The 15,902-nt window shown below is 29.7% G+C and overlaps 1 protein-coding gene across 3 annotated transcripts in view; it reads left to right on the forward strand.

Moving 5' to 3' along the window:
- Positions 1-10,439, forward strand: part of LOC101895495 (homeobox protein cut) — a 127,720-nt gene extending 117,281 nt beyond the window's left edge. For all 3 annotated transcript variants that reach the window (XM_011295533.3, XM_005186666.3, XM_020037902.2), the window contains 2 exons: positions 5,852-6,188; positions 6,268-10,439. In XM_011295533.3, the coding sequence (XP_011293835.1) occupies positions 5,852-6,188; positions 6,268-9,184 (3,254 nt within the window). In that variant the 3' untranslated portion in view covers positions 9,185-10,439. The remainder of the gene's footprint in view (positions 1-5,851; positions 6,189-6,267) is intronic.
- The last annotated feature ends 5,463 nt before the right edge of the window (positions 10,440-15,902 follow it).

The raw sequence follows: 15,902 nt of genomic DNA on the forward strand, positions 1-15,902 counted from the left end.
CTGCAGAAATACAATAAAAATAAATGTATTGAATAAATAATAAAATAAATAACAAAAAAATTATAAATGTGACAACAGCAACACCGACACCTACACACACACACCTCCGACGATGACTTCTTCGTCTGCGTTTTCTTTGCTGTTTAAAAAAAAAAGAGTCAATGAGAAATTTTAATGGGTTTTTTGTTTTATTTGTGGCATCTTGGATCTGAAAATAAATCTCATGATAGAAGTGTGGGAAGAGGCGGAGAGAGAGAGAGGGAGATACAACAATATGCCACAACAAAGCAAGCAAAATGTTTACATGCTGCCGCGGAATGTGTCATCTTTGTCTGTGGCATTTTTTTTTTTTTGGTTCTGTAGGCCTGAAAATTTGCGTGTGTTGTGTTTTGTTTTTTAGGTGGAAGAATTTTCGATTTTTCATTTCAATGATGGGCAAATTTGGCTAATTTATGGGTTTCCCCACCCCTTGACTTGTTCCCCTGATTTTTTCCGCTGGCAAACGGGTCAAACGTGTAACACAAAAATTAATAGCTCACAAGCTCTTTAATTTTTTTGTTTTTTAAACAATAAAAAATTAAGGCGGAGAGAGAGAGGGAAGAAATTTTGCTGCTCTCCAAAACTCATTGATTTAGAACATCTCTAGATTGTCAACTCTTCCACTTGTTTGGAAAAAAATACCACCCTCCCCCCTTCAAGTAGTCCTTAATATATTATGCTCGGCTGCATTTTGTTGTTCAGGAAGTACAGCCCAGAAAAAAAACTTCAAAGGCTTTTTTCCTCGGTTTGTTTTGTTATTGATTTTTATTTCCATTTAGCCAGAAGTCAGTTTACCAAAGCATCATTGTTTCAGTTTGGCTTGAGTAACAAACGCAAAAGTTTTATTGCCTTCCTCGTACTCCTCCTGCACCTCAAAGTAGGCAATAATAATTTTTACAAAACTCTCGTTGAGAGGCCATAATCAAGCCATGGCAAAACAACAACAACAACAGCAAAAAAAATTGTTGCAGTAAATAAATATTTGTTTAGAAAACAACTACAACAAAACGAAACAACACTTGCTTTATAACTAAAGAAATTTGTTTGTAACATTTTTTGTTCGTGGAATAGCAGAGAGGAGAGAGCAAGAGAGAGAAAAATTAAACAATAAAATATTTTTTAACGTTGGGCGCCATTTCATCTATAGGTTTACAATTTAATAGGAAATGCAATGTTTTTTTAAAGAATTTTTTAAAATATTAAAACTATTTTCTGTAATTTTATTAAAAAAATTGAAAAAAATAAAAATATTTTTTTAAATGTTTACGTTGGGCGCCATTTTTTTTTTCTTTGATTTTGAGACATCTGATGATTAAATTTATATTTTTTCAATATAGAAATATTATTGCAAGACTTATTTTCATTAAAAAATATATGTTTTTGAAATTTTTTTAGAATTTCACGTTGGGCGCCACTTTCACAAAATTCAAATTTCATAGGTTTTAAGGGAGAAATGTGACTAGTACGCATGTTTTAACTGTGAAAATTGATTTTATTCCAAAATATTAAAATATTTCTAATTTTTTTTTTAATTTTTACGTTGGGCGCCATTTTTATATTTTCAAGATTTTGAGGCATCTGATGGGTAAATTTACAGTTTTTAACGCAAAAATATCATTGCAAGGCTTATTGTATTAAAAAAAAGTTATGATTTTGGAAAACAATTTAGAGCTCCACGTTGGGCGCCACTTTCACAAAATTTCAATTCCATAGGTTTTAAGGGTTAAATATGTCAAGTACGCATTTTTAGACTGTGACATTGGATTTTATTTCAAAATATTAAAATATTTCTATTTTTTTTTTTTTTGAATTTTTACGTTGGGCGCCAATTTTGTATTTTCAAGATTTTGAGGCATCTGATAGTTAAATTTACATTTCCAACGCAAAAATTTCATTACAAGGCTTATTTTATTAAAAAAAATATATATTTGTTTTTAAGAATTTAATTTAGAGCTCCACGTTGGGCGCCATTTTCACAAAATTTCAATTTCATTGGTTTTAAGAGGGAAATATGTTTCGTTCATATTTTTTAGCTGTGAATATTGATAATATTTTTTTAAATTAAAATATTTCTAAAAATTTGTTGAACATTTACGTTGGGCGCCATTTTTATATTTTCTAGATTTTGAGGCATTTGATTGTTTAATTTACATTTTTAAATATAAAACTACCATTGCAAGGCTTATTCTATTAAAAAATATATTTTTTTGGTGATTAGTTGAGAGTTTCACGTTGGGCGCCATTTTCGAAATTTTTCTATTTCATAATTACATTGGGCGCCATTTTTTATTCTTCAGATTTTAAGGCCCCTAAATATAAGAATATCATTGCAAGGCATATTTTATTAAAAAATAAGTATTTTTGGAACTTAGTTTAGAGTTTCACGTTGGGCGCCATTTTCAATTTTTCAGATTTTAAGGCATCTGATGGGTTAGTTTACAATTTTCAATATAAAAATATCATTGCAAGGCCTATTTTATTAAAAAATATATATTTTCGGAAATTAGTTTAGAGTTTCACGTTGGGCGCCATTTTCAAAAATTCTCTATTTCATAATTTTTAGGGGGAAATATGCCCAGAATCTGCCTTTTATCCATTATTTCATTGCAATTTTTCTATCCTTACCCACTTTCCGACCCTCGTGTTCCTCTCCCCCCTCTTTTTCAAACATTAGATTTAAAATTAATTAAACTTCAAACGATTTCCCGCCATTTATTTATTCTAGCATTTTTTTTTTTTTATTTTCATTTTTTTTTGTTTGTTTGAATCTGGATTGCAGCATAACACAATATTAAACGCTAATTCAATTTTATGTTGTTTTTGCGTTTTTATTTCCATTATTCCTGCATGGTTAAACAGCAATTCAGAGGATATGTTTTTATGGCTCCAGTATTCATGTGGCTCTCATTCAAAAAAGCCCTTCTCGGTTTTTTTTTTGTATTTTTTGTAAATCAAAAAAATCAAATTGCAAGGCTTCAATAGAATGCTAACACACACAAAAAAAGCAGCATCCAGCACAGTTTATATGACCTTGTTGATGGATATTTGTATTGAAAATAGAAGCAGTGAAAAAAACCTCCTCCTCCTTTGCCCCTTTTTGTTCACATCAATTATTGCATCATTTCAGTGCTTGACCTGCCAAGCATTTCATATATGGATTCTTTTTCCTAGACCATTCAAAGAAGAGTCTCTGATTTATGATTTCCAAATTCTTTTTTGGGGTGGAGAGAGAAAACAAAGAAATGCCATCAAAAGCGTATTAGTGGTTTTAACACTATTTCCATTCAGAGGCATTAAGCTTTGGTACCGCATACTGCAACTTGATTTTATCTTCCAATATTGCTGTTATCCTTGGCACAAAAACTAATCATACAAGTGGCTTAGCTCCTTACCTTGGCAAAAAAACGGAGTTCATTGTTTGTCTCTTCTCTGTATCCCATTCGATTTCAAGCAAAAAATTGAAAATTGTTTTACAATTGCAAGGATAATCGATTCCCAAAGGAGCAAACACTTGACGGAACATAAAAGCGAGACTCTTTATGTCCTTTGCAATATTCCCAGTTGTTTTTTTTTATCGTTTTTCTCCTCCATGATGTTGTCAAGTATCATCCAACAGTTTGGCAGGATTCTTTATGTGGCAATGGTTGGCGATATGAAACAGGAAATCAACACATGATGATGATGATGACGAATGACAAATGGCATAAAACGCTTGAATTGTTTGATTACGTTTACAATGCCACAACAGTATTTGAAAACGATGGAGTATCCATTGGATTCAATAACTTTATCAATGGCTAAAAAAATGGCAAAGAATTTTCCCTCAAAAAAAAGGAAGATAAAATTTGAAACTTTTCAATTTGGGATTAGACAAGGAATAGCAAGGATGTAATAGCAGAAAGGATACAATTGAAACTCTTTAATTGTGATTTTTAAGAATTTTTTACTGAAATCAAGAATTTTAAAAAAACTGTAATTTAAAAAACATTTCTTTAGTTTTCACGTTGGGCGCCACTTCTTGGTTTTTTCTCAATAACCATAAATGATTTTAAAATACCTTAATTTTGTTAAAAATATGTTTAATCTAATAAAATAGTGTCCATTAAAAAATTTTCCTTCATTAAAAAAAATTTCCACGTTGGGCGCCAATTGGCAATGCTACTATAATTGTCTTAAATTTGTTTTAAAACTATAAATTAGGGTATTTACTACATGAATTCGGGGTCAAAACTTCCTTTTTCAAAAAAAAAAAGTAATCGCACCATTATTTTCCAAATTCCACATTGGGCGCCAATTCCTATTAATTTCCGGAAATCTGTCTTAAATATTTTAATAACATTGAATTACATGTATACACCCTAAAAATAATCAAAAAATAATCCATTTAAATTATTCCTTCATTTAGAAAAAAAAATTACGTTGGGCGCCAATTGGCCTTGCCACTCAAATTATCTCAAATTATTCTAAAAATATAAATTAGGGTATTTTCTACATGAATTCGGAACCAAAACTTAATTTTCCGAAAAAAATTGAATTGCAAGATTATATTTCAAATTTCACATTGGGCGCCAGTTTCTATTTTGCAAGGAAATCTGTCCAAAATTAAAATTAAATAATGTCGATTACAAAATTATAAAATTTCGATTACTTGTTTGTGGCCTAAACCAGGCCATATAAATTAAAAAAAAAACATGTTTCGAACATATTTTCAAAATTTCCATGTTGGGCGCCATTTTAGGAAATTCTCAATTTAAATTAGTTCGCCTAAAAATATGTTAACAATGTGTACTTCTAATGTGATCCTAATTGATCTTCTTTCAAAAAATGCATACATTTCTGGTTTTAACAAAATTCACGTTGGGCGCCACTTTTATGTTTTTCACAATTTTTAACATTTTTTTGGGTATGATCTACAGAATTACCTTCACATAGTATTTGTGATCCATTAAAACTCGGATTCCACCAAAAAATCTTATTAAAAATCCTTAAAAAAAAAAACTCCACGTTGGGCGCCATTTTTCATTTTTTCACAATTTTTAATAGTTTTTGGCATGATCTACAGAATTACCTTCACATAGTATTTTTGATCAATTAAAACCCGGATTCCGCCAAAAATTCTTATTAAAAATCATTAAAAAAACAAAATTCACGTTGGGCGCCATTTTCCCTATTTTTTACAATTTAAAATAATTTACTTTAATTTTTGATTTGAAAGCTTCTAAGCCGATTTGGTACATTATGACGCCCAACGTAATTTTAATATTTTTGGATAAATGGCAATCCCAGCCTTCATGTTGCTCATCTAAATATTCCCCTAATTATAACTTCAACCTTCTTGGATATCCTCTCCATACCTCACTCTCTCTCTCTCCCCCTCACTCCCCTGTGCCTGTTTCCAAACCAACCTCCATTGGCATTTATGATTAACAATTTAAGGCCATATTATACTTTAATCATTAAAAACGTTCAGCATTCAGCAGATCATCCCGATGATCGTTTCACGTTTATGGCTTAATTTCGAAAGGTCACAAAAGCGCTCTCTAAGACACCGCACATCAATAAATTGTCATAAAATCAAACACCAAAGGCGAATTGATGAATTCCAGCTCAAAAAACATTAATTGTTGTTGTTGTTGCTGTGTGGAGATCAGAATTTAGTGGCCAGTTTAATAAAGCTGAGCATTCATTTGGCATTTTTACAATACGATTCGATTCCTTCTGACTCATGGGCATTTTGCTTTCATTCATTTTACAAGCGCTAATGGGAAATTTATGATACTCATCAAATCATGTTTTTTTTGTCTTCTTTCAGATTCCGGCTTGCCGCCCTATGGTGCAGGACGTGATGATTCCATGTCAGATGATCGCATTGCTCACATTTTAAATGAGGCCTCTTCGCTTATGAAGGGCAGCCCCGGATCAATGCAGCAACGTGGCTCTTCATTGCAAGAAGATTCGCACAGCAATGAGGATTCCAAGTCACCACATCAACCCTGCTCTTCGCCGTTCTACAGGGACAGCCTGAAGTCACAAATGGAAACAAGTTTACCGGCCCCTGGCCATTTGAGGCCAGACGAGGTGAATCCCGAGAAAATGGCACGCCTCTACCAGGAGATTATGGCTCGGGCTCCCCGGGAAGCTTTTCCAGGGTAAGTGTTTTTTTCTTCTCAGCTGAGATTTACCTCAAATTTAACGAAATCTGAATGGTCATGCTTACCCTAATTGTAGTTTTTTGCTTTCTCCCTTTTTCAGTGGCGGTTTGCCCACAGGCATGGCTGGCAATGCCTTCCCCGGCCTGGCAGCTGACGAGAACATGCGTTTGGCCTTTGAACGGGAAATGAACAAATTGCAGCAACAGCAGCAGCAGCAACAACAACACTCGCAACCTCCCAACTTTGCCAATTTCTCTAGTCTGATGGCCCTGCAACAGCAAATGTTGAATGGCGCCCAAGACCTGACTCTGGGCTGCAAAGATGATGTGCCCAATCCCTCATCCCAGAACAAGGATTCCAAGCTGAATGGCCAACGTCATTCCTTTGATGGCTCATCACAGAATTCCCTTAGCAATGCTGGGCTTGCCTCAGCCGCCGCCGGCCAGTCTTCTACAACACCCAATGCCAAAGATATTTCAACCTCCGAGGGGGAACGTCTCTATTCGGGTATGGTGAAAAATGAGCAGGGCAACAAGACCCCTGCACCACCGCTTTCCAGCAATGCTTCCACGACCAACACCAACTCCGCAGCACCCAGCCCCCTTAGCAATTCCATACTCCCGCCAGCAATGACACCCAACGATGATTTTGGAGCCACCGCCAGTCCATTGCAGCGCATGGCCTCCATTACCAATTCCCTGATTACTCAGCCGCCCGTACCACCTCACCATCAGCCCCAGCAACGTCCCACCAAGGCCGTCTTGCCGCCCATTACCCAGCAACAGTTCGACATGTTCAACAACTTGAATACCGAGGAGATTGTGCGTCGCGTCAAGGAAGCCCTTTCGCAGTATTCGATTTCCCAGCGCCTGTTTGGAGAATCGGTTTTGGGTCTGTCCCAGGGTTCAGTATCAGACCTACTGGCCCGCCCCAAGCCCTGGCACATGCTCACCCAAAAGGGCCGTGAACCCTTCATCCGCATGAAAATGTTCTTGGAGGATGACAATGCGGTTCACAAACTGGTTGCCTCCCAATATAAAATTGCCCCCGAGAAGCTGATGAGAACTGGCAACTATGCCGGTGGGCCACAAATTCCCCCAGGATTGGTGGGTAAGATTCCTCCCTCCATGCCCATGCAGAAAATGATGAGCGAACTGAAGCTGCAGGAACCGGCTCACATTATGCAGCAAATGCAGGCTGCTGCCGTTATGTCTGCCGCCATGCAGCAGCATCAACAACAGCAACAACAAGCTGCCGCCGCTGCGGTGCAACAAAGCCAACAGGCTGCCGCTGCCCAGGCAGCTGTGCAAGCAGCCCAAGCTGCAGCTGCTGCCCAGGCCGCTGCCCAGCAACATCATCAAAGTATGCTGCTCACCTCACCGGGCCTGCCACCCCAACATGCTATACCACTTCCTGCCGCCACCTCCAATCCCACATCGGGCGCCAGTACCCCAGCTGGCCAGAGCTCCGAAAAGAAACAGCCCATGATGATGCCCATCCACTCGCCCCACCAAGCCAATGCCATGCGCAACATGCACCAACACATGTCACCCACCGTCTATGAAATGGCTGCCCTCACCCAGGATTTGGACACCCAAGTCATTACCACAAAAATCAAGGAGGCCTTGCTCACCAACAACATTGGCCAGAAGATATTCGGAGAAGCCGTTTTGGGTTTGTCTCAGGGTTCGGTGTCCGAATTGCTCAGTAAGCCCAAACCCTGGCACATGTTGTCCATCAAGGGTCGGGAACCCTTCATTCGCATGCAGCTATGGCTGTCCGATGCTAACAATGTGGATCGCCTGCAGGCCTTGAAAAATGAGCGCCGGGAGGCCTCGAAACGCCGACGTTCCACGGGACCCAATCAACAGGACAACAGCTCCGACACCTCCAGCAATGATACCAATGACTTCTACACCAGCAGCCCGGGACCGGGTTCGGTGGGCAGTGCCGGAGCCCCTCCCAATAAGAAGCAAAGGGTACTCTTCTCCGAGGAACAGAAGGAGGCCTTGCGCCTGGCATTCGCCCTGGATCCCTATCCCAATGTGGGCACCATTGAATTCCTGGCCAATGAATTGAATTTGGCCACGCGCACCATCACCAATTGGTTCCACAATCATCGCATGCGTTTGAAGCAGCAAGTGCCCCATGGCCCACCTGGCCAGGAGACCAACATACCCACAAGAGAGAATACCAATTCCACACCATTTGATCCCGTCCAGTTTAGAATTTTGTTGCAGCAGAGATTGCTGGAACTGCAAAAGGAACGCATGGGCTTGGGAGGCAACAATACCCTGCCCTACCCACCCTACTTTGCTGCGGCCGCCTTGCTGGGCAGAAGTTTGGCTGGCATGCCAGGAGCAGCCGGTGGTGCTGCCCCCAATGAGGCCGAGTTGAGGGCATTGAATCAAAAATTCCAAGAACAAATGGCCGGCTTAGATTTGTCCATGAGCTCGCTGAAACGTGAGCGCAGTGATGACTTCGATGATGATCTGGACGATGGCCATATGAGTGAGAATGAGAACGATTCGCTGGATGGTGAGACAGAAAAGTCGGGAGAGTTTAAGGCCCTTAGCAATCATGCCCAACAGTTTTTGAACAACATGCGTTTGAATCGTCGTAAACCTGCCGCACCACAATGGGTTAATCCTGCCGTGCCCTCGGGCCAAGTGGCCGGCCAAAGTGGAGAATCTGCCACAGAGCGCCTGCTAAATGGTGAGGAATCATCGACCAGCCACCACCACCACCAACAGCAGCATGAGGAGGATATGGAACAAAACCAACGAGAGGAAGAAGCTGGAGATGCACCCCATCATTTGGTCATGGAACCAGAGGTATTAATCAAACAAGAAAAAGAAGACTGTGAAAGTGATAGCCTAAAGGAGGGCAATGAGGGAATGGCCAGAAGCCAAGACGAAGATGTGGCCTCGGCCTCAGTAACATCAGCAGCAGCAGCAGCAGCAGTCACGAATGCCTCAGCGTGGAATTATTAGGTCCGGGAGCGAGAGAGCATGTGATATGGCAACTGCTTGGCCAACTGAGCAGAGAGAATATCATTAGGTCTCCTTTTACTCTTGCTGGATACTCTTTGCTCATCTGGGCCCCCAAACAACCAAAGATTAAACCCAGAGAGGCAAATGATTTTACAGTGAGTAAAAGAGTTCCCGGCCGAGAGAGAGAGAGAGAGAGCTGTAATAATTAAATTAACAACCTACCCAGAGAAAGAGTGCAATGAGAAACAAATCTCTGATATAGCCCCCCAAAAACAAAAATTAAAAATAAATCCAAATTATTTTCTGTTGTGATTAAGTTTGTAAAGAGAGCGGGCAAGAGCCTTGGCTCTCCCCTTGTAAATAGTAGAGGTATTAAGAGAAAAAGAAAAATGGAGTTAAGGCCTCATTGCCCCTCTCCTGCTTCAAAACAAATGAGTATTATCCATTGATTTCTAAGTTTTAGTTGATAAATCAAGACTGTATTTGATAAGTTTCAAAGATTTATAATTTTTTTTTAAATTTTATTTTAATATTTATATTGTAAATACTATTTTTTTTTTTTTAATTTTTAATGTATATAAAGCAAGCGAAAACAAACAAATAATGCATGAAAGAGAAACAATGATTTAACTTCCTTTTTGATCTCAAAAAAAAAATTAAGAAAAAAAAAACAACAAACAAAAATAACGATGACTTTTTATAATAAAACAAAAAAAAACAAAAATTATTAAAATTCAAAAAAAGGTAGTTAAACCATGAGAAAAAAATTAAAAAAAAGAATCTCTTTTTTTCTAATCCCACGTTGGGCGCCACATACACAATAAATAAAAAAATATATTAAATATATAAAAATAAATTAAAAAAAAAACATTATAATATTAAATGTAGATGAATTCTTCTTAAACATAAAACAATAATAAAAGAAATAAAACTTAAAATATAGAAATTAAAAATATAAAAAAAATTAAAAATAAAAAATCCCCTCTTTAGCATATCGTTTATTCTTAAATAATAAAGTAAAAAAGAAAATAAAATTTAAAAAACAACCTTCAATAAGTTTTCCAATACCTAATTATAAAACAAATGATGAGACATGCATACATACATACCTACAAGAAAGAAATCCTAAGTTTTCCTAATTATTTATAAATTAAAAAAAAATAATCTTAAGTAAAAATAAACCCACAAACTCCCATTGTAAATAGATTTTATAATTTTAAGCCAAACACAGTTATTAATTAATTAATTATTATTATTAAAATATTATTATCTTTAAGTAATAAAAATTACAGTTTTTATTATTACCAACCCCTTTTCCCTGCAAACAAAAATTAAAACAATAATTAAATTTAATGTTTCAAATGTTATGTTAAATAAGACCACCCCACTAAAAAGCAAAAAAAAATAAATTTTTGAAAAAAAAAAAACATGAATTAGTTTTTCTTTATACAAACAAACACACAGTTTTATGCATTTCTATTTTTATATGATTTAGTTAAAAAGAAAAACATAGTTTTATTAGTTTTTAATTTTATTATTAATTATATTATTATTATTTTAAATTTTTATTTTATTTTTTTCCAAATAAAACAAAAATGCAAAATGAAAAATAATTATTAAAAAAAAAATAAACAAATTAGTTTTTTATTTAAAAACAAAAAAGAAGCCAGCACAACGTTGGCTAATAAGGCAGAGGAACCTTAGTCCTCGCAAAAGATTTTTTATATAAATAAATAAAATATATATAAAAAATTAAATAAATATATATGAAACAACAGGGGTTTTGGGCAAAAATTAATAAATAAAAAAATAAATGATAAAAATATGGGAAATAAAAAATAATTAATTGAAGAAATATAAAAAGAGATAAATAATAAACAAATTTAATAAAATAAAGATACATAAAAAAATATATATTTTTAATTTATAAAATAAAATAAAAAAAAAATAAATAATAAAAATATGGGAAATAAAAAATAATTAATTGAATAAATAAAAAAAGAGATAAATAATAAACAAATACAATAAAATAAAAATATAAAAAAAATATTTAATATTTAAAAAATTAAATATAAAAATATAGGAAATAAAAAAATAATTGAAAAAATAATTATTTATAATAAATAATAATTATTATAATAATAGAATAATATTTTTTATTACAATATGATAATTTTTATTATTTATAATATTTTTATTACAATATGATAATTTTTATTATTTAATATTGATAAAATTAAAAATATCGCCAATAAAAATTTACTTAATAAATAAATAAATAAAAAATATAAAAAAATATTTATTTATTTATTAAGTAAATTTTTATTGGCGATATTTTTAATTTTATCAATATTAAATAATAAAAATTATCATATTGTAATAAAAATATTATTCTATTATTATAATATTTATTATTTATTTTAAATAAATTTATTATAAATAAAAAATATTTGAATAATAATATTTATTAATAATAAATTAATTATAAATAATTATCATAATAAGAGAATAATAAAAATAATAAATTAAAAAAATTATTCTATTATTATAATAACAATTATTTATTATTAATTTATAATTAATAAAATTAAAAAATATAGAAAATAAAAAATTATTAAATTATTAATTGAATAAATAAATAATAAAAATATAATGATTATTATAATAAAATAATTGTCATTATCATTTTATATTATATTATAATAATTATCATTCCATAATTATTTTTTTTAATTAATATTAAAAAATAAAATATAAAAAATAAAGGAAATAAAAAATAATTAATTGAATAAATAATTTGGAAACAAATAATTTGTATAATAATAAAATAATAAAGTTATTGTTATTTTATTTTATAAAAACTATTTAATAATTATTTTTATTATTTTTTAATATCAAACAAGTAAAAAAAACTATAATTTCGGCCGGGCCAAACTTTGAATACCCTTCACCATTTGGAACGAATTTGGCAATTCTCAAAAACAATAAAATCCGTTAAAAATTCTGTTAAATCTTAAAAATACCGACTATACGACGACATCAACTGCATAGGTAATTTTTATTTTATTTTAATATACCCTCCCTACCATGGTGGAGAGTACAAAAAAATAAAATAGGAAAGACAAAATAAATAGCGGTATTTTTCATTTTTTTATTTATTTATTTACATTTCATTTCTTTTTATAATTTTTTGTGCAGTTTATTTTTTTAACTAAATAAAAACCTTATATAAATTAATGTATATTATTCAAATAATAAATATGATTTTTTTCATGTATGATAAAATTAAAAAAATACATGTGTTTATTATTTAATAAATATTTATTTTTTTTTTATTAAAAAATAATAAAACGAATTTTTACTGAAAATAAAAATCGATAAAAAATATTTTTCATAATTTAAAAATAATAAAAAATTAAATAAATAAAAAAAAATTATAAAGAAAAATATATTTTATATAGAGAAAAAAAAGAATAAAATAAATAAAAAGATAAATAATAAAAAATATATTTAAAAAAAAACAAAAATGTACATAGAAAAATAAATTAGACCCAAAACACCCAGTTATTTAGTTTACTATAGTTATCGCAAAAAAAATCATAAATAATTCTGTGAACAACTCACACACAAAAGTAAAGAAATAAAAAAAAATATTATTAAAAATAATATCTCAAAAATTATAAGAAAAATACATAAATGGCCCCATGGCCTCCAACAAAATTAAAAAAAAAATAAGAAAATCTACAAAACTTTTTGGCCCTTTTACGAAACACCCAACACAATCACACTCCACTTACCCACACACCCACACCGAAGCAAAAAAAGAAGAAATATTCAAACGAAACGCGTACGTAATAATTATAAATTTAAAATTAATTATAAATTAATAAAAAAAAAAACAATATTAAAAAAAAATATTGAAAAAAATCAAAACCCAAGGCATTTTTTATTTCAAGGAAACAACAATTTGTTTTTGGTAAAAAAATTGGCAAATTTTTTTTAATTTTTTTATACTTTTGCTGGATTAAAATAGCTGACACCAATTGCGTAAGTAGTTTGGCGGGTTGATTTTCAAAGCTCATTTGGATGTTCAAAGAAAAGCCATTTTGAGAAATTTATAAAAACATTTTAAATTTCGACTATAAGGAGACCAAAAAACAATTATATTTCTAAAAATAAATAACGAAAATATATCCAAAATTGAATTTCTACCCAAAAGCCCGTCAATTCTCTGCTACACAACGTAAACTAGTTGCATTAAAACAAATGCAATGTCATCTAGCGGAGAAAGTTAGTAGCTAGCCAAGACGCAAACCATTTTGTTTGTGAACCATGATTGGTGAGTTATTATTCTGTTTTCAAGCTTAGATCCTGACAATTGATCACACATCCTCATCATCCTCACTTCACTTTGTATAGAAAAGGTGCTACATAAATATATTTATAAAAAAATAAATATAGTAATATCAATAAAAAAATATTTATCAAAAATAAATATTGTAATAACAATAAAAAATATACGTAATTAATATAAATATTAAAAATAAATTTGTATATATACAAACATATTTTTTTTTTTTTTGGTTTTGTATAAAATATTTTAAAATTTGTAAAAAGAAAAAAATTAAAATAATAAAAAATAAAAACAAGTTAAAAACTAAATAAATAATACATTATGAATTCAAAAAAACAACAACAAAATATTTTGTAAATATTTAAAAAAATTAACAAATAAAATTAAACCACCACTTTTTATAAATAGAAATTATATATTCTCAACAGACCATATCATATCATAATATAAACCAAAATAAAAAATTAACCAAATAAAAAAAAATATTTTTAACGGAAATTTAATTTTAGAAAGTAACACAAACAACAATAGCAAAAATAATAACAATAATAATTGAAATATTTTTTTGTTTGTTTCTCAGGCAAAAAAAGAGGATTGAATATAAAAATCTAAAAAATATTATAAAATAAAAATATATAAAAATAAAAAACATATTAAAATTGAAATAAGAATATTTAAAAAAAGTATATGAAATAATTTTTTAATGCCAAATAGTTATAAAACAATGCTTTTAATTTTTTTCTCACATTTTTTTAATTTTTATTTATTTTGTTTTAATTTTTTTTTATATTTTTATTATTATTTTTTTTTTTTTAATGAGAACAAGCACGAATAATTAAAACAATTAAATACTTGATACTTATTTTCAAATTAATTTTTTATATATATACAGAAAGCAAGATTAAATATTTAAAATTATATAAATACCAAAATATATGTTTTTTTTATTAATTAATTTATTTATTAAATCTATTAATTTTATTTTTTTTTCAATTCGTTTATTTTCCTAACAATAACATAAATTTAAATTTAAATTAAAAAATAAAATCTTTTTAGAAATTTTAAAAAGGGTTATTAATGTTTTTATACCTATTTTCTTATTAAAAAAATATTTTTTCCACTTTTCCTACATAAAATTTTTATTTGTCCATTTTTTTTTTCAATTTTAAATTAAACAATTTTTTATAATAAATGATATGCTTTTTATAATTTATTTATTATTTTATCAAATTTTTTTATTCGTTATTTTTTATTTTTCTTCAAACAATTATTTCCAACTTTTATAGACAATTTTCATTTTACTTTTTATTATTTTATATTATTTTATTTATTTGTATTACTATTTTTTAATAAATAATTTAGTTTTTAGATCTCCTAAATTAATATTTACTTTTTTATATTGTTATACTCATTTATTTTTAATAATAAAAGTGTTTTGAAAATAATCATTCTTGTTAAATAATTTCAAAATAAATCATTTTTCTTGGTTTATTTCATAGGGTTTTCATTATTTATTTCTTAATTTTACCTCAAACAATTTTTTTAATTTTTTTGTAGATAGTTTCAATTTTATTTTATTTTTATAATCATTTATTAATAACTAATTTGGTTTCGATACGATTTTTTTATTTGATCAAATTCATTATTTTATTTAATTTTTTATCGATTTATTATATCTTTTATTTATTTATTTTACTACAAACAACTATTTTAAAGTTTCATAGACAATTTTTATTTTGTTTTTTTATTATTTTATGTTATTTTATTTTTATTACCATTTTTTAATAAATAATTTAATTTATAGATCAGTTCAATTTATATTCATTTTCTTTCATTGTTGTTTTCATTTATTTTTAATAACATTTTTTTTGAAAATAATCATTTTTTTTAAATAATTTCAAAATAAAACATTTTTCTTGGTTTATTTCAAAGTTTTTTAATTCTTTATTTATTTATTTTACCTTAAACAATTTTTTTAATTTTTTTTTTGTAGGCAATTTCCATTTTATTTTTTTTTTCTTTATATAAAACAATAGTTTAAAAAAATTATTTTTATTTTTTATTAATCATATTTTATGATTTAATTCTTTATTTTATTGATTTCCATACATAATTTAATTTAGTTTTCTTCATTTTCATATAGAATAAATTATATTATTTTTTATAACCATTTTTTTAAAAATATATATATTTTTTTGGATTCGATATTTTTATCTGTCCAAATTTATTGAATTTCTTTAAAACATATTTTGTTATTTATTTTTTAATATAAAAATCTTTAAATAAATATTCAGCCAACTGCTAATGATTTTTAAAAATATTTTTCATTTTATTTTTTTCTCAACCAATTTATTGTTAATTTAT

This window comes from Musca domestica, unplaced genomic scaffold, assembly GCF_030504385.1.
Source record: "Musca domestica strain aabys unplaced genomic scaffold, Musca_domestica.polishedcontigs.V.1.1 20, whole genome shotgun sequence".
NCBI classification, from domain to species: Eukaryota; Metazoa; Arthropoda; class Insecta; order Diptera; family Muscidae; genus Musca; species Musca domestica.